We start from the raw sequence: 20106 nt of genomic DNA on the forward strand, positions 1-20106 counted from the left end.
AATGATAGTAGAACATAGATTTTTTTCAAATACATTATTTTAGGCTCTTATGACAGCAAACACCTAATCTTCAAGCTGACGGGAAGCATCAGAACTATGATGCCATTATGAAGCTGCTTCTTTGGCTTATTAATGCATTAATGATTCATGCACACTCTTTTGAAGTGTGCTCAGTAAACGTAAGGAATCGATTTAAGACAGAGCTGTTTAAAACCGAACCGTTAAATTATTCATTTAGCTCAGTTTGTTGCATTTTAATCAAGAGGACCCTGACAGAGGACGTGAGTGCAGGCTTTAGAAATGAATCGAGAAAGTTTTGTGGACAACTTTTCTGACATGTTTATGGTTTGTGTTGCTATTTTCAATGTGCATTTTGGAAGAGATTTGCATATTATGCGTCTACCTGCACGTGTCGCAGCTTGCTGAGAGAATGGGGAACTTTGCGTCTGTAAAAATATCCTAGAATAGCTCTGTCTCTCTTTTGCTTCTGTCATCCATTTCAGGTTCAATCTCTCCTCTCATCCTGTCATTCCCCTCCCATCTTTCCGGCACTCAGGTTTGACGTTGTTATCTTGTGATGTCAGATTCCCAACATCCCAGATTCCCACATCAATATTAAATGCGTTCCCTTCTCTTTCTTTTATTTGCACTCTAGCCTCTCGCTTCTGCAACAGACCACATCCCATCTACATTTTACTCGTGTTTTTATATGTAGGGGAGAGCAGGGTAAGATGAGGTAACGTTTGTTGTCTGCTATTCAAGGAAAGCATAGAGTAAAAAGTGAATGGAGTTACTTTTTAAAGCATCCATTAGCAGCGCATAAAATAAAACTAGGAGACCATGAAGGAAAGACAAAAATAAATGGATTTTTATTTGCTTTAAAATTTGATTCACTTGATGAAGTTGCTCCTGTTTGGATGTAAGTCAGTTCTATATACGTAATTTCTAAGTTTTGACATTTCTAAAGCTTAAAAATATCAGATTATGTTTGCTGATAGTTAAGTTAGCTTACTTCTTTTCTGAAAAACAATGTTGAAGTCAGTTATTTTCCTTTGAAAATATACATTCCGTGTCAGAATGTCTGTCTTTGTTTTGGTCTGAGTAACTCCCCCAGTTGCTTTAGCGAAAAACACAGCTTATTTAATTTCGGTCTAGAATGCTGCCTCAGTGAATGCATGTGTGGCTGGATGTGACCACGGGAAAACCATAACAGCCTCCAAAATGAGACAGATTCAGAGTTATAAAAATACACATGAGGTGCTGTTTAATTATCAAATAACACAAATATTACAGAAAGAAACCAAAATCCCTTTAAGGCAAGTCATTTCAGTTGGCGGCCATCTTTGAAATGCCCCTCAGGCAGAATGCTCAGACATTCATCGTCGTTGGAGTGTTCAGATGAAAAATAAAACACCTCTGCAATATTTGGAATTTAGACTGGAATACCTTGGTCAATTACTGGATGCCAATCCAACATACTGCACCTTTAAAGGATATGTAGACATTTTTCGAAACACTACGTTGATAGTTCCTGTTTATACAATCACATGTATAGTTATCGTTGCTACATACAAAATCGCATTACAGTTTACTAGGTGAATTTGTTTTGACAGTTAAAAATTATGTTCTATAAAGTAAGAATGTGAGTAGTGCACTGTGAAAAATATCTGTAATTTAGCAGATTTCCATATTTTGTGATTCATGTTTTTATTTTTAAAAGTTTCCCCCATTAATTTATGCTTTTGAATTGTATTATGGGACCTTAATCTATCTAAATTTACATTTACATTTAGTCATTTAGCAGACGCTTTATCCAAAGCGACTTACAATGAGGACAAGGAAGCAATTTACACAACTATAAGAGCAGCAGTGAACAAGCGCTATAGGCCAGTTTCAGGTGTGTAAAAGTCTAAGAAGCAAAACATTAGTAGAAAATTTTTTATTTTTTTTATTTTTTTTATTTATTTTATTTATTATTTTTTTGAGAGAGAGAGAGAGAGATGGCACAGTGGTATAGCCAGAGAGGCAGTTGCAGATTAGGAAGGAAAGTGGAGACTAAACAGTTGCGTTTTAGTTCGTTCTTGAAGACAGCAATTGACTCTGCCTGTTCTGATGTAGTTAGGGAGTTCATTCCACAACTGGGCAGATTGAATGTCGAGAGTTCGGGAAAGTGATTTCTTCCCTCTTTGGGATGGAACAACAGGCGACGTTCATTCGCAAGTTTTGGAGGGCACATATATCTGCAGAAGTGAGAGCAGATACGAAGGAGCACAGCTAGAGGTCACTTTGTAAGCAAACATCAGAGCTTTGAATTTGATGCGGGCAGCAACTGGCAGCCAGTGCAAACTGGGTGAGTAGCGAAGTGACATGTGCTCTTTTGGGTTCATCAAGACCACTCGTGCTGCTGCCGTTCTGAAGCAGCTGAAGAGGTTTGATAGAACTAGCTGGTAGCCCGGCTAGCAGAGAGTTGCAATAGTCCAGTTTGGAGAGGACAAGAGCTTGAACAATGAGTTTGAGCAGTATGTTCAGATAGGAAGGGTTCGGACCTTTCTGATGTTGTAGAGTTGCGAATCTGCAAGATCGAGCAGTTCTAGAAAATGTGGTCCAGAGAAGTTCAGTTGGTCATCAATCGTAACTCCAAGGCTTTTTACCATTTTGGATGCAGTGATGGTTGCTCCATCCATCTGGATTGAAAAGTTATGGTGAAGAGTCGGGTTGGCAGAAACTTCAAGCATTTCCGTTTTCTGAGGTTAAGCTGGAGATGATGATCTTTCATCCAGTGAAATGTCTGACAGGCAGGCTGAAATGCGAGCTGGAACCGAGGGATCATCAGGGTGAAAAGAGAGGTATAGCTGGGTGTCATCAGCATAGCAGTGGTAGGAAAAACCATGTTTCTGGATGACTGTTCCTAAAGATGCCGTGTAGATAGAGAAGAGAAGTGGCCCAAGCACAGAGCCCTGAGGTACCCCAGTGTTTAGATGCTGTAGGTTGGACACCTCTCCCCTCCACGACACCCTGAATGACCTGTCCGAGAGGTAGGAACTGAACCATTGAATAACAGTGCCTGCGACGCCCAGTGACTCAAGCGTAGATAGCAGGATCTGGTGGTTTACAGTGTCAAAAGCAGCTGATAAATCCAGCAAGATGAGGACAGATGATTTAGAGTCTGCTTTAGCCAGTCTGAGATCCTCCACGACCGAGAGCAGGGCAGTCTCAGTTGAGTGGCCTTTCTTAAAGCCAGATTGCTTGTTGTCCATGAGGTTGTTTTGAGTAAGAAAGTCTAGGACTTGATTGAACACTACTTTCTCCAAAATCTTGGCCATGAATGGAAGCAGGGATACCGGTCGGTAGTTTTCAAGTAGCGTTTGATCCAGGTTGGGTTTCTTTAGCAGAGGGGTTACCCTAGCCTGCTTAAATGAAGTAGGGAATAGACCAGAGTCAAGAGATGTGTTAATTATGTGAGTCAGTGTTGGTATGACTGCAGGAGAAATGGCTTGCAGAGATGAGAGGGAATGGGATCTAGCGGACAGGTGGTTGCATGGCTTGATAGCACGAGATTGGACACCTCAGACTCAGAGAGCTGGGAAAGAGGTGAGTGTGTGTGGTGTTGGTGGTGTATCTTGCGTGTTTGTTGTAGGTGCAGCAAATTGAGCACTGATTTTTGCAGTTTTGGTGCAAAAGAATGTAGCAAAGTCATCAGTAGTGAGTGTGGAGGATGGGTGGAGGAGGAGGATAGAGGAGGGAGGAAAATGTTTTAAAAAGCAAGCGAGGATTGGTGGCACTGTTGACTTTCTGACGGAAGTATGTCTGCTTTGCAGAAGTAACCTCAGTCGAGAAAGAAGACAGAAGAGTTTGGTATGTTATGAGCTGTTCAGGATTTTTAGTTTTTCGCCAACTTCTCTCAGCAGCCCGAAGTTTTGAGCGATGCTCACGGAGAACATCAGAGAGCCAGGGTGCAGGAGGACTGGCCCGGGTTGGTCTGGATGTAAGAGGGCATAGTCTGTCTAGACATGATGTTAGCGTGGAGCAGAGTGTATCAGTGGCACTGTTCGTATCAAGTGCAGAGAGTTTGCAAGATGGAGGAAGAGAGTTAGAACAATGGTGGATAGTCTATTGGGTGAGAGAGAGCGTAGGTTTCTGCGAAAGGCAACTAGAGTTGGAGTGTGTGGGGCTCAGGAGTAATGTGGATGTTGAGAGAGAGAAGGAAATGATCCGATGTTTGTAGTGGAGTTACTAGTGTTTGATCAGCGAGGCAATGTCGAGTGTAAATAAGGTCTAGTTGATTACCTGATTTGTGAGTAGCAGAAGTAGGTGCTCTTTTGAGGTCGAAAGATGCAAGCAGAGTCTGGAAGTCAGCAGCTTGAGGTCTTTCAATGTGGATGTTGAAGTCACCTAGCACCAACAAGGGAGTGTCATAATCAGAAAAAGATGAGAGAAGAACATCCAGTTCATCTAAGAAGTGACCTAATGTACCCGGTGGGCGGTAGATGACAACCACATTTATGCGAAGGGGTGGATAATGGTGACTGCATGGAATTCAAAAGAGCTGATTTTTGGCAGGGACGGTCTCTGAGTGAATTTCCATTCTTTGGAAATCAGTAGTCCAGTCCCACCCCCTCTCCCTGTCTGACGAGGAGTGTGGGAAAGAGAGAAATTAGTAGAAAGAGCTGCATGTGTAGCAGTGTCCTCCGGTCTCAACCAGGTTTCAGTTAGAGCCATGAGACTAAAGTCAGAATGAGTGGCTATGGAGGTAATAAAATCTTTTGTTAACAGCAGATTGACAATTCCAGAGGCCCACAGAGAGAGAGAGTTGTGAAATAGAGGATACATGAATTGATCGAAGGTTGTGAGGGTTGCGCCTGCAGCGTACCTCCCGTGCTCTGCGAGTATTAGTAACAACAGGAATTAGTAAACACATAATAAAGTGCAAGGAAAACAATAATGAGTGCAGAGAAAGTAAAATAATAAAGTAAAAGTACTCAAGTGCTTTGTCGGTGTCTTTGCTCGGTGGAGTCGCGCAGGTAGAGTCGATGGTCTTTACACTCGTCGGTCTTAGTCGCGCAGGTAGAGTCGATGGTCTTTACCTCGTCGGTCTTAGTCGCGCAGGTAGAGTCGATGGTCTTTACACTCGTCGGTCTTCACACGAGGCGGGCTTCACACGAGGCTGCCGCGACCGCTGCCGCGGTGATACTAGTCGCTTATATACCCCCGAGCGCTTTGCTGAGTTCAGCTGGACACGCCTCGAGAGTAAAAACACCGAAATTGCAGCGGGGGGCGCGAAAAACCTCCGCTCGGCACAAGCTCTTACAGTAAACAAAGGAAACAGTGGCTAAAGCTTGCTAGTACTAAACACAGATAGCTGAAAACAATTTTAAATGTCCAACAACCAATACACAACCAGCTGAAACAAGTCTAAGTGTTCTCGAACCAAACACAGCAACTGAAAACAGGTCTAAATGTACTTACTCGGTGTTGCTCTCGTGCTAACGTGCTTCTCCTGCTAGCTAAACCTAATGTGTTCAAATATATAGTGTTTACCTGGCGTTTGGACACGCCTCCAAGTTAAAAAACACCCGAAATTGCAGCGGCGGGGGCGCGAAAAACCTCCGCTCGGCACACAAGCTCTTACAGTAAACAAAGGAAACAGTGGCTAAAGCTTGCTAGTACTAAACACAGATAGCTGAAAACAATTTTAAATGTCCAACAACCAATACACAACCAGCTGAAACAAGTCTAAGTGTTCTCGAACCAAACACAGCAACTGAAAACAGGTCTAAATGTACTTACTCGGTGTTGCTCTCGTGCTAACGTGCTTCTCCTGCTAGCTAAACCTAATGTGTTCAAATTTATAGTGTTTACCTGGCGTTTGGACACGCCTCCAAGTTAAAAAAACCGAAAATTGCAGTGGCGGGGGCGCGAAAAACCTCCCGCTCGGCACACAAGCTCTTACAGTAAACAAAGGAAACAGTGGCTAAAGCTTGCTAGTACTAAACACAGATAGCTGAAAACAATTTAAATGTCCAACAACCAATACACAACCAGCTGAAACAAGTCTAAGTGTTCTCGAACCAAACACAGCAACTGAAAACAGGTCTAAATGTACTTACTCGGTGTTGCTCTCGGTGCTAACGTGCTAACGGTGCTAACGTGCTAACTTGCTTCTCTTCCAACAACTTTGAACTTTGGAGAGGTCAAAAAATGTACTTTTATTAACATTTTATGTAGTTTAAAGGTGCAGTATGTAAGTTTTACACCCAGTGGTTGAACTAGTTATTGCATTCCTGATTCAAAACAAACGCAAGCACAGGTTGCCAGATTGTTGCAGCTGAACAACAGAAAACTGACAATGATCACCTCAGGTACATCTTATGGGCTTTATTCAGTGTTAAATATTAATAATGTGAGTTTGAATGCCATTTTACTTGACATTTATTGCCAAATACTGAAAGCAGTAGCAGATAGTTCACCTCAGATCTGGAAAATAAAATAAACTGATTGAAATGGAACTGGTGCAACCCAACATATTCAGCATTTACATTTCGTAATGTAATGAGGTTTGATATGTATTAATTAGATTATGAACATTGCCATTTTCGTCTGTACATTATAAATGCATTAAAATTTCTGACATGTTTCGTCTAATGCAAACAGCCAAGTTGCTTATCACTGCAAATCTCGTCACATAGCGTGTTGTTATGACGCAGGGTTACAATGTAGCCAGCTTACCTTATATTTATGTTCGTAATATTTATATTACTTGCTAATTAATAACCACCTCATGTGGAACTCTGAATCTGCGTCTCATTTTGGAGTCTGCTACTGTCCACCGAGGTTGCATTTTGGTCACAGACGCATGCTTTGAGAGCCTTCCTGACTTAATGAATGAAATGTGTAGTTTTTCACCAAGGCAATCCGGGGTGCTGGAATATAATTGGCTAAATTGGCATTGGGCTGGTTAAATGACCAAAACAAAGACAAACATTTCAGGATGTCTGAATATCTGACTTTAGAATTGTTTTTAAGATAAACAAGTGTGTTCACTTAGCAAGTTTCTTAAATATCTGCAAACATATTACGGTATTTTTATGCTTTAGAAGAGTCAAAAACTTACATACAGCACCTTTAAAGTGATATATTATCTGTAATAAACAGCCAGTATATTTTATAATATTATTTTACAAACTTATGTCTCTATATGTTATTTACTGTACATTATATTATTTCAAACTGCTAAAATGTCAATAGAAATCACTTTGTTAATTCTAGAGTCCTCAACATCAAACGTCAACAGAGCAGAAATCAAGGTCCCATAATGTAATTCACAATTGTTAATAAACGGAAAATACTTGTGAATCACACAATATGGAAACTGTTATATCTTTTACAGTGTACGAAAGAAATTAGTACCTATCAGTGTCAGTTGTCACTTCACTATTTTTTTACAAATCCTATCCTGTGGCATCATGGGATTTTAGACTGTCAACTTGATTTAATGTTAAATTCATACTATGCAATAGCATTCCACATATTGTTTTTCGCTGTCAATATATTATGAAAGCAGGCAGTATAGAATTCATGTTACTCACTCTCAATTCCTTTTCTTCCTGCATTCTGAGCCATAATCCATCGAACATCAGGCTGCACTTCCTATAAGTCACGTAACACACTCCACTCAATATTCAGAACGGTGTCTCATCAAAAGCCTCAGTTTTTGTAATATCACATTACGACACGAACATTGAATTAAACGACAGTCGCTCGTGAGGCCAGATCATTTTAAATGAATGAGCGCTCCATCAAAATGCCACTTTATTAGGTTAAGATGCAAACCGCACATAGACTCCCTCGCGTGGGCAAGTCGATTTGATTACAGGGATGTGAGTACCTGCGCTGATTTGGTTGCTGTTGTTTAGTCAAATGTAAATGGAATTAATTACCCAAATGTCATCAAGGATAACTGGCACACTCTCAGCGGAGGATAAAATCAAATATATTACAGCTGCTCTCCTGGGTGTGTGGCTGCATATCTTCCAGAGCTCTGTGAGTAATGACTTGATGACACCTTCTAGGTCACCCAACGTGCAAAATAGTACTGTGAGTTTAGGGTGAAGTGATCAATTAAAAGTAAAGTTAATTATTTATCTATCTTTATTTTCTTAAAGAGAAATATAGTTTATAATTAAAATGTTTTAATCATTTACTCACAATATTGTTTCAGCATCAGTACTGCAATGTGAACATTTGCTATAGTCACACTCACATCGCAAGGATACAATGTTGAGTCTGGATTACAATTGATAATTTCGCAACTCTGTAAGGCTTTTAAAAGCATTCAGGCTTAACAAGCTGTACCATATGTAACTTTTACAAATGAATAACGACTAATTTTATTGAATTGTTTATAAAACAAAGACTGTGCAGTATTATCTGTACATTTAATTTTTGGTCACGCTTTATTTGATGGTCCATTTGATAAATTTAAGCTACATTGCATCTGCATGCCAACTAATTCTCATTAGATTATAAGTAGACTGTTAGGTTGGGGTTAGGGTTAGTGTAAGTTGACATGTACTTGCAAAGTTTCTTAGAGTCAGTTAAACGTCTGTTGAAGGAGCAGTATCAACAGATATTAAGCAGACAGTCTACTAATACTCAAACAGACCATCGAAATAAAGTGTTACCAATTTTTTTTTCAAATACTGTATACCTGAATACAGTTCAGAAAACAGTAATATGCTGCTTATTTAATTTGTATATTTTTCTTTATTGAATTTATCTACTTGTAGATTTTTTCTTATATTTTATGTGCATATGCACCCCCCTACAGAATCATCCCAACTAATTTTTTAAATTATACATTCTTCCAAATAGTTATTGACCTAATCTGGTGAAATATCACAATATATATATATCACAGAATTATTAAAAAAAAAAAAAACATTGCAATGTTAGATTTTTGCAGTATCGTGCAGCCATAGTTAGAACTACACAATTCTAAACTGAGAATCAGATTTTTTATTTTTAACTTTCTTATTGTAATGTTAAGGGGACGCTGACAACGGAGTGCAGATTCAAATGCAGGATTTATTATGAGAATGATCAGGCAAGCAATGGTCAATACAGGAACAAACAGATGGATACGGGCAATCCAGAATCATGGTCAATAAACAGGCGGATGGTCAAAGGCAGGCAGCAGACAGGAATAAACAGTAAACTAAAAAAAAAAAGCGAGGGTCAAAATCGGCAAGGCAAGGAAGGAAACTGCGTCGTAGTGTTCACAGACAGTTAAACAATTCTCCGCCACTAGTGTGTGTGTCTGTGCTACTTTTAAAGTCCATGCCATCAGTTCTGGTTCTGGACAGCTTCAGCTCTGTGTGTTAGCAATCAGCAGACAACCAGAACAGGTGTGAGTGTGTGGTGCATGACTGGATCTGGAGTCAATGTAACTGCGGATTTGAATTTCTTTAGTTATATGTGTTTTTACCAGCGATCTGCCAGGATTACGTCGCTGGTGATTGTGCTACCATATTGCTTATATTAATTGCCTATAACCGCACCAAATTCTGAGATATGTATACAATGATTGCAGAATGTAGTATATAGTAGAATATAAAGGAAATTGGCTAGAGAAGCCAAAACTTTTACTCAAGTACAAATAAAACTACTTAAAATCTACAAACTCAAGAAATGTTAAAAGAAAGCTTGTTAAAGGCACAACATGTACGATTTTTTGCATTAAAATATTTTTTAAAACACTTACACGGTGTTATATATTTTGCTGATTTATGCACTTACATTATGCTAAATTAATTCTTACATTATGCAGATTCGCACTCTACAACATCAGAAAGGTCCGACCCTTCCTATCTGAACATACAGCTCAACTCATTGTTCAAGCTCTTGTTTCTCCAAACTGGACTATTGCAACTCTTGCTAGCCGGGCTACCAGCTAGTTCTATCAAACCTCTTCAGCTGCTTCAGAACGCAGCACGAGTGGTCTTTGATGAACCCAAAAGAGCACATGTCACTCCGCTACTCACTCGTTTGCACTGGCTGCCAGTTGCTGCCCGCATCAAATTCAAAGCTCTGATGTTTGCTTACAAAGTGACCTCTGGCTTTGCTCCTTCATATCTGCTCTCACTTCTGCAGATATATGTGCCCTCTAGAAACTTGCGTTCTGTGAATGAACGTCGCCTCGTTGTTCCATCCCAAAGAGGGAAGAAATCACTTTCCCGAACTCTCACATTCAATCTGCCCAGTTGGTGGAATGAACTCCCTAACTACATCAGAACAGCAGAGTCACTTGCTGTCTTCAAGAAACGACTAAAAACGCAACTGTTTAGTCTCCACTTTCCTTCCTAATCTGCAACTGCCTCTCTGGCTATACCACTAACTGTGCCCTCTCTCTCTCTCTCAAAAAAAAAAAAAAAAAATGACTAATGCTTTGCTTCTTAGACTTTACAGACCTGAAACTTGTCTATAGCACTTGTTCACTGCTCTTATAGTTGTGTAAATTGCTTCCTTGTCCTCATTTGTAAGTCGCTTTGGATAAAAGTGTCTGCTAAATGACTAAATGTAAATGTAAATGTTTCAAAGAATGTAAAATCCAGAGAAATAAGCTATTTTAACTAGTGACATCATACACCATCGATATCGATAAGAATAAGAACTGAGAAGGAGCCTTCCTGGGAACTAAAGCCTTACTTGCTGATATTGAGGTCCATAATTCCTAATTCCCGATTCCCAAACATCCTACTAACCTGCAGTGTTGGGGAAAGTTACTTTTGAAAGTAATGCATTACAATATTGAGTTACTCCCTCCAAAAATTAGTTGTGTTACTTAGTCACTTTTTATGGAAAGTAATGCGTGATATTACTTTTGAGTTACTTTTGCATTATTTTTTCTTACCTGGCTGAGGTTTGATCTCTTTCAGAACTTGCAGGTGTTTTTTTTTACCTTTTATCTAGAGAAGCTTCGCATTTAACAACCTGAATGAATTTTAACTTGTGTAATGTAATGTAATGTAAAATGTAAGTCTCCAGCCTGCCATTGTTTTTGTTTCTGACCGTCTGTTGTGATGACTGGCGATTTGCAAATGAATCGTTTTTTTTTTTTGTTTTGTTTTTTGTTTTTTTATTACTTTATTTTTAGAATTTTTATATTTATACACACAGAGAACAAGAACAAACATCGGCTAATACTTTAGACAAACAAAACACAATATAAAAGAAAACAACAAAGAAAAGAGACAGAAAGAACAAAAAAAACACATCATAGTCACAAAACATACAATCAAAACTAGTGAGGGTGTATAGCTTAAACCTCAGAGGGGTCTCTGGATTGCTCTTGAGATGTAGATTTGTCAAATAAATCAATAAATTGACCCCAAGTTGCCAAAAATTTTCTCGTGAAGCTAGTCCGTAAAAATCTGAGTCTTTCCATCTGAAAACAGATATCATATAAGAAATCTAGTTCTGGAATGAGGGGGGTAATGGTGATTTCCAATTATTAAGCAATAGTATTTTAGCCACCACCATGCCTTGCATTAAAGAGTTTTGAGGCTTGAGACTGTTTGAGGGAGAGAAGATGTTTTTGTGGAAATCCAAAGATTGCAAGTTCGGCATCTGACAGAAAAAATGCGTTACTTTAAAAATGTAATATTATTACATAACATGCGTTACCTCCATCACTGCTAACCTGTATCTAGCTCTCTCGTTGGCTGCAGGTCATTCGATAGATTTTCATTCATTCATTTTTCTTCTGCGTTATTCGTCACAGGTAATGAACCGCCAAATTATTCAGCATATGTTTTATACAGTGGATGCCCTTCCAGCTGCAACCCAGTACTGGGAAGCACCCATACACTCTCACATTCACACACATACACTACAGGCAATTTCATTTATTCCATTCACCTGTACCGCATGTCTTCGGACTGGGGGGAAACCGGAGCACCCGAAGGAAACCCACGTCAACACGGGGAGAACATTTAAGTTCCACACAGAAATGCCAATTGACCCAGCTGGGACTCGAACCAGAGACCCTCTTGCTTTGAGGCGATTGTGCTAACCACTGAACCACTGTGCTGCCTGATGGAACAGAATTTCACAAAGCAGTTTTTTGTATCGTTGACTGATCCAGATATTTAGCATGCCAAATTTTAGTGATGATAATTGTGAAAATGTACACATTGAACAAATACCGTTCTGCCTCAGATTTTTGGTATGTTTATATATCGTCAGTTTTGCTAAATCTGTCAGTGAGTAAAAATGGGGGCTATTTTTGTGCAGCGTGAACTCAGAATTCAGATAACAAAGTAAATGTAACAGCCGTTACAGCCCACCTTTCCTAATTACCCAAATGTCATCAGGGATAACTGCCACACTCTCAGCGGAGGATAAAATCAAATATATTACACCTGTGCTCCTGGTTGTGTGTGTCTGCCATGTGCCGGAGTGTGTGTCAGCATATCTTCCCGAGCTCTGTGAGTAATGACTTGATGACACCGTCTAAGTCAGCCAACACGCCCCTTCCTGCCTTCTGCGATATTACCATATATCCTACAAAACAGTGACACACACGCTCACACTCGCTGTCAGTTGTCAGACAGATATTGATTGTATTTGCATGGTGTCTTAGGCTAGAAATATATGAGACTGTTTTATTGGAACTGCCGCAATGAGGCACCTGCCAAACCCAAATGCCATTACTCATGCTGGAAAGATCGATCACATCCTTAGACGCATATACACAAATCACACGTGCATATACTACCGCGTAATGTTAATTCAGAGTAGTTCGATATTGTGGTGTATATTACGCTTGATTGATATTTAATGGATAAATGAAAATGGAGTGGATTGTGAATCTAATGTTTGATCTTTTTTTCTTCTAGGCTCTTCTAGAAACGCAGAACACGTTGAGGTCGTACGTCTCCAACTTCACCTTTAACCTGGGATTTTCTGGGAAATTCTTTCACACAGGTAAGTTTGATGCAGAGAAAACTAATGCGTGAATTAAAATGAATCCCTGCCAACAGACGTTCTGATTGGCATGGTAACAGATCTCTGCCATAGCAACTCTGAAGTTTTTTCTGGTTCATCATGGTAGAGTTTATACATTCTATTTCTGAAGTGTGTTCATATGCGTGGATAACTATATTAACACTGATTAGTTTTGCTAATTGTTGCTTATTCTGGCCAAGAACCACCTACTTAAGACAGGAAGAGAGTTAATTTATCTTTATCATTTTATTATCTATGCAATTATACTATTTGTACATAGTTTTAAGATTTTTACATAATCTGCTTTTATTTTAGTACAACTTTTAGGTCATTTTGTTGTGCATATACAGTGCTCAGCATATATAAGTACACCCCTCACTAATCTATCTTTAAAATTCATATTTTTTCAAGGAAAGTATACAATATTACATTTGTGCATATACATTAGATTAGTCAGTACTGAAGCCAAATCTAGAGCTTATCTAACAAAATAACTTATGATAACCCAAAAACTAGTACACCTAAATGTATGTTATAGAAAAATATTAAATACACATTTTACAAAGAGGAAAAATCAAAGAAGCAAAAAAAAAAAAAAAAAAAGAATTTAGTTGAAATTTTGTATGTTCTACTTTTTTTTGCAATATTTTGCTTGAATTTAATTGTATCATCTTTCAATTTCTAAATATGTTCGGTGACTAAAATATTATTTTAATAAATATATCTGTTTAATAAATCTGTTTTGTTTAAATGCACCCAAAACACATATATACGCCTATATTCACTAAGAAATGTATATATATATATATAATATAATATATATATATATATATATATATATATATATATATACAACACACACACAGTTGAAGTCAGAATTATTAGCCCCCCTTTCAATTTTTTTCTTTTTTAAATATTTCCACAGTATGTTTGATAATATTTTTTTCTCTGGAGAAAGTCTTGTTTATTTCGGCTGTTCAGCAGTTTTACATTTTTTTAAAAACATTTTAGGGACAAAATTATTAGCCCCTTTAAGCCATATTTTTTCCATAGTCTACATAACAAACCATTGTTATACATTGTATTGTCAAACAATCCTGCCTAGTTAACCTAATTAACCTACACTAGTTAAGCCTTTAAATATTACTTTGTATAGAAGTGTCTTGAAAAATATCTAGTAAAAATATTATTTACTATCATTATTGCAAAGATAAAATAAATCAGTTATTACAAATGAGTTAAAACTATAATGTTTAGAAATGAGTTGATAAAATCTTCTCCCCGTTAAACAAAAATTGGGGAAAAAATAAACGGGAGCGGGGGGCTAATAATTCTGACTTCAACTGTATATACAGTGCTCAACACAAATGACTCACAGATCTCTCTTTTACATTATTATTTATAACAGAATGCTTTACTATAATATATTTATGCATAAACAGTGCATTAGATATAATGGGAAACTAATCTAACAAAATTGGAAATAATCTAACAAAATAACCCAATAGTGCAAAAATTTTGTGCCCAAATTAATATGTTGGGGAAATACACTACCAGTCAAAAGTTTGGGGTCAGTTTGGTTATTCTGTTCATCAAGGTGGCAAATATTAAATGTAAACAAATTGGTAAATTGGTAAATACTTAATTATTAAATACTTATTTATTACATATTGCATGTACAGTGATTGGAAAATGATTTCAAAAGAATTATTATTGCTTTTATACTATTACCATTAATAATAATAGATATAATAATAATAACAAGAAGAAGAAGAAGAAAGAAGAAGAAGAAGAAGAAAAGAGAAGAAGAAGAAGGAGAAGAGAAGAAGAAGAATACAATAACAATAACAATAATAATTAATACGTAGACTGATTTCTGAGGATCATGTGACTCTGAAGACTGGAGTATAATTCTGAAAAATCATCAATAAAATCCCTGGAACAAATGATGTAATTAAAATATATCTACTTTTGAACAGTAATTTTATAGTGGCAATATATTTCATAATTTTACTATGTTTAACTGTATTTTGATGAAATTAATGCAGCCTTAGTGAGCAGGATAAGCTTATTTTAACCATTCAAAAATCCTACTGACCCCAAACTTTTGACCGTTAGTGTAAATTACATATATTTAATAAATTGTAAATAACAGAAAAGTTTTCTTTGCAACAACTCATTAGAATTTAAATGTATTATCTTTCTATTTCTAATGATATTATATGACCAAACTCCGATTTTAATGGATAGAACTGTGTAATAAAACTGTTTGTGTTTAAATGCAACCAAATATATTGGCTATATTCAATGAGAAATGGATAAAAATATTCCTTTTTAAAAGGGGGTATACTCATTTATGCTTATAGATATGAAAATAATTACAATAATAGTCCTGAAAAAGACCATGAGATTGTGTGTATTGAAGAGTATGCTATAGATGCATTTATGTTGTCTCTTGTGTATTATGAAAATTAGAATAATGGTATTATGTTGGCATTAATGTATTATGATCTGTGAAAAAATTGTCATCACATTTTAACCACATAATTTTATAGAGAAGAAACATTTGAGCATTAATATTGGATATGATTAATAGACAACAAAAAAACTACATGAAAGTGGTACTGTTAATTAAGGTTGGGTTGATAGATGATGTCTTGTTCATCACCTTTCATGATCATGATGCTGAGCCGCATCGCGATCCCTGGCCTGCCCCGTCGCAGCAGCAAGCCGCTCGCAAAATACACATGGCCTTGTTTACACTAATACATCTTAGTGTTAAAATGGGCATTTTAGAAAGAAAAGCGATCTACTTCCACACTGGCGTTTCACCTAGCACTTCTGAAAAGACCTCCTTCCATATTATCTGCTTGTTAAGATCATGACTAGGGCCAGACAAAATCTGTGGACATTCTTTGCTATTTCTGCAGAGAATTTTGTAAAAAAAATAATAAAATCTGCGGATTTATGCAGAATTATTTTGGGAGTATCGTAACCAAAAACTTTAATATATGAAATAAAAAAAGAATAGCTTTTTTAAACTTTTTTAATGTTTAGAATGCAAATCCATCTAGATCCACTATTTGGTAAGCAAAGCAAGTCACTTATATAGTATATCTAGTAAAAGAAATATTACTTTACACACTGTATTGTAAATAAATCAAAAATAACTTTTTCATATTAGTCAATATTATTACTGAAATTAATGATGGACCAAAGATCTGCGGAAATCTGCAAATTTCTGCAATGCGCAGATTCCATGTGGGCCTAGTCATGACTTATTGGTGACATGGAATACTGTTTTTGTTCAAAACAGCTACTATTGGAACTGAGAAAAATGTTAGTTTATGACCCCCTTTTAGTCCTATCACACATTAGAGTTAATTTTTTAAATAAAATCATGGTGTACACAACGTCTCTGGACTTGCTAGATCACAGACCCAATATTTTAACAATTATATATAAAAAATGATTCGCTTTTTGGCTATCAGATATTAGGCATGGATATACTGTATATATATAGATATATATATATATATATATATATATATATATATATATATATATATATATATATTTGCAATCAGGATTTTCGACAGTATTATATCGCTTTGTAAACGTTTATTATTACCACTTGAACGAGTCTCCCCATACAGTTTGATAGATCGCTTGGACCTGAAGTCGCTTTCACGTGACATCACACTTAACAAAGCGGATACCACTGAAAATGCCACATAACATGACCCCCACACACACACACACACACACAGCAAAACACACACACACCATACACTCTGTCTGCTGCAGCGTATGTGCTGCAGTCAACAGGTGCTTCTTTGAGCACAACACTCCAGAGAGCAGTGCACTCGGCCATTTTATCAAGGATGTACCACTGGATCGCGTCTTACTATAGTTATTAACCGTGATATTAATTAATCTTTTTTACCACCAAGTTTGTCGATGGCCATTATAACGACACAGATCACTCTGCCTATTCATGCCAGAGGCAGAGACAGGTGGTAATTTATGAGTAACTTATCTTCATTTATTTATGAGTTGGTTATGGGTAAAAACAAAGACCATGCAGGTCAGGAAGTTGAACGGTGGGCTACAATAATTAATTCGTTATGAATTACTCGTAATAAATAATTCATCGCCGCCTACGACGATGATACCATTGTCTATCGCAATGTTTCACATTAGACATTGTACAATGCCAAATTGGTCCGACATCGCCCAACCCTACTGTTATAAGTGTACTGGAATTTATGGGAATTTAGAAGTGGCTGATTTATGAAGGGGTCGCATGCTGCGCCGCATCTTCAAAGGAATGTGAACAGATGCCAAATGGTGTCGCCGGTGTGCATGCTCCCATAGAAAACAATGTTACAATTTAAAGTGTCCTCAGGCCCTAAAATCTAGTAGTAGTTAATGAGCTACTGTTTTGTTTGTGCAGGTACGCAGGAGGAAGATGAATGGAGATGATCTGTTGCTGAAATATGTTGATGAATTCTGGTGGTTTCCTCATATGTGGAGTCATATGCAGCCTCATCTCTTCCACAATGAATCCTCTCTGATGGAACAAATGATCCTGAACAAAGACTTTGCTTTGGTGAGAAACCACCCCTCACCCATACACAATCACTGAACAAAACCATCATCCACACATTATCATATCCAGCCAAAAACTCATTCACCTGAGGAACCATTAGGCCGACAGCAAGTCATGTGTCAGAAAATGAACTCTATTATGTGTGTTTTACAGGTACTTTGAGACTTCAGTTGTTCCTCAAATAGAGAAGTGCCTCTTATAATTTTGACAGAATCATTGAAACCTACACCTGATGTGAAGAGTGAGAGAGAGAGTGCGTGTGCTCTCATTTAGTATTCTCTCACCAACACTCCTGCATTTATTTGCCCCCTTTTTTCTGTGAAGCAGCACTCTAACACCACACTCAAAGATACTTTTTCAGCAGAATGTAATACTCTGACACATATATTTACCCTTCGTGTACTACAGAATGACATGCATACTGTAAATTGATATAAGCGACCTGAGAGCAAATCCGGTTCATTCCATTTCCACATCACCCAGTTTTTCTCCTCCTTATTGCTCCCTGTTTGTCTTCCTCTGTCTATAAAATGGAACTTCCAGGAAAATTTCTAAGCTTCTTGCTGTTTGCTGGCACACAAAGGACTGATTATTGGCATTCCTGATTGTCACAAAACCTGTTTTATTTAGTTAGAAGCTTTTTGGAAGCCAAACACTATAGCTGAACCTATAGAGAGGACATCTGCACAACCCACTGATGAACTTGTCACGCAAGTAAACTACCCGTCCATTGTGTTGTGCAGTGCTTCTCAAGCATTTGTCATGTAATTTGGACAGCTAGGACAGTCTCTAGCTCACAGATTTACAAATATTATGCAGGACAACAACTCACTTCATTATCAACCCTATCAAATGTTGTTATATGTCTTCAAATTTCAAGATGTTATTGCTCAGATTTATATCATATGTAGATCTCACATGAGTAACATGTTTATTATCACATACCACTTTGTGCATAGGTGATATTTAGCCACAGCCATATCACCCTGCAGCCCAAAACCGGGAAAACTAGGATTCTGTTGGAAGTGGTGTTAGTTAGGCCAACAGGGGGTGTTCAACCTGCGGTCTGTGTCCTAATGCCCCATTATAATGAAAGGGACACCATACTGTCAGTGAGTGCCTTTTTTCGGATGAGACGTTAAACTGAGGTCCTGACTCTCTGTGGTCCATTAAAAATCCCATGGCACTTCTCGTAAAGGAATAGGGGAATAACACCGGACTCCTGGCCAAATTTCCCCCATAGGCCCTTACCCATAATGGCCTCCCAGTCATATCCATCATCTGAATTGGCTGTATCAATGACTACGTTTACATGGACACCAATAATTCGATTTTAATGCAATTAAGACAATACTCTGATTAAGAGTCTACCATGTTAACAGCAATTTTTATTAATTTAATCAGATTAAGGCCATAATCAAACTAAAGATAAATGGATTAAGAGTTGTGGAGTATGCCGATTTAAGTCGCATTATTGAAGTGCATTACACATGTAAACACTTAATCAATTATTACCGTCATGCAGGACTTTTTGCAGAGTTTTGCGAAAGGATAGTCACAACGCACACCGTGGCTGTTTGACACTCTCTGCACTTATCCAGTCATTGCAGACCAAAGACACAGTTTTTTTTCTTCCATTCAGCATGCGGTATGAACTTCCATTAAAACATCACTCTTCTTCAGCAGTTGATAGTTTGCATCCAATATCTCTTTGTCAAGGAGAGCGTGCATGAAATGTTCGTGAATGAAAGAGAAAGTGCCAAACTGCAAGTTAAAGTCAACAAATTAAGAATGAAACACCCGAAATTACATGAAACTCCGGAGGAAATGCGGACAGCGCAGTGATGCAATGAAGTTAATCGAATTATGTGCTATAACATGTAAAAATGGGATCATGAAAGGAAACATTTAAAAAAGCAACTCATGTAAACACCTTAATCTTATTATTCTCTTAATTATATTAAGGCAAATAATTCGATTACTGATGTCCACGTAAACGTAGTCACTGTCTCTTTACTCCACCTGTAGCTCGTGTGTTTTGAGCGCACTGGCGCTGTTGTCCTGTGGCTATCGTCGCATCATCCTGGATCCTGCACACTGGTGGTGGTGTGGAGAGCAATGAGGTCATGTCATTGGCCCATGAAAATTTCCTGCTTGTTATCAAACTATTTCGTTGCTGTACAAGAGGCAATTCAATCATAACACTATTACAATATGTGGCCCTTTTTGGATTCTCAAAAGCTATAGAAATTAAAAATGTAAAACAGGAAATACGTTGGGACCATTGTTTTTGGTTACATTCTTCAAAATGGTCTATATAAATACACATTACATTACATATTCTGTAAAATTGTTCATAAAGTAGGCACAATATTGTCAGTTTGGCCATCAGATATTGTATTAAGCAACAGCAAGATTTCATCTCTGATTAAAAAAACACAATGTTGAGTCATTCTTAATGAATCTGCATTTTTAACAAATCGAATGAA

The 20106-nt window shown here is 37.6% G+C and overlaps 1 protein-coding gene across 1 annotated transcript in view; it reads left to right on the top strand.

Annotated features, from left to right (window-relative positions):
• Positions 1-20106, top strand: part of ndst3 (N-deacetylase/N-sulfotransferase (heparan glucosaminyl) 3) — a 129535-nt gene that overhangs the window by 43402 nt on the left and 66027 nt on the right. Inside the window, 3 exon segments of the mRNA XM_056460394.1 lie at positions 12897-12984; positions 17462-17481; positions 17483-17617. Coding sequence (XP_056316369.1) covers positions 12897-12984; positions 17462-17481; positions 17483-17617 — 243 coding nt within the window.

Source organism: Danio aesculapii, chromosome 1 (assembly GCF_903798145.1).
Source record: "Danio aesculapii chromosome 1, fDanAes4.1, whole genome shotgun sequence".
Lineage (NCBI taxonomy): Eukaryota > Metazoa > Chordata > Actinopteri > Cypriniformes > Danionidae > Danio > Danio aesculapii.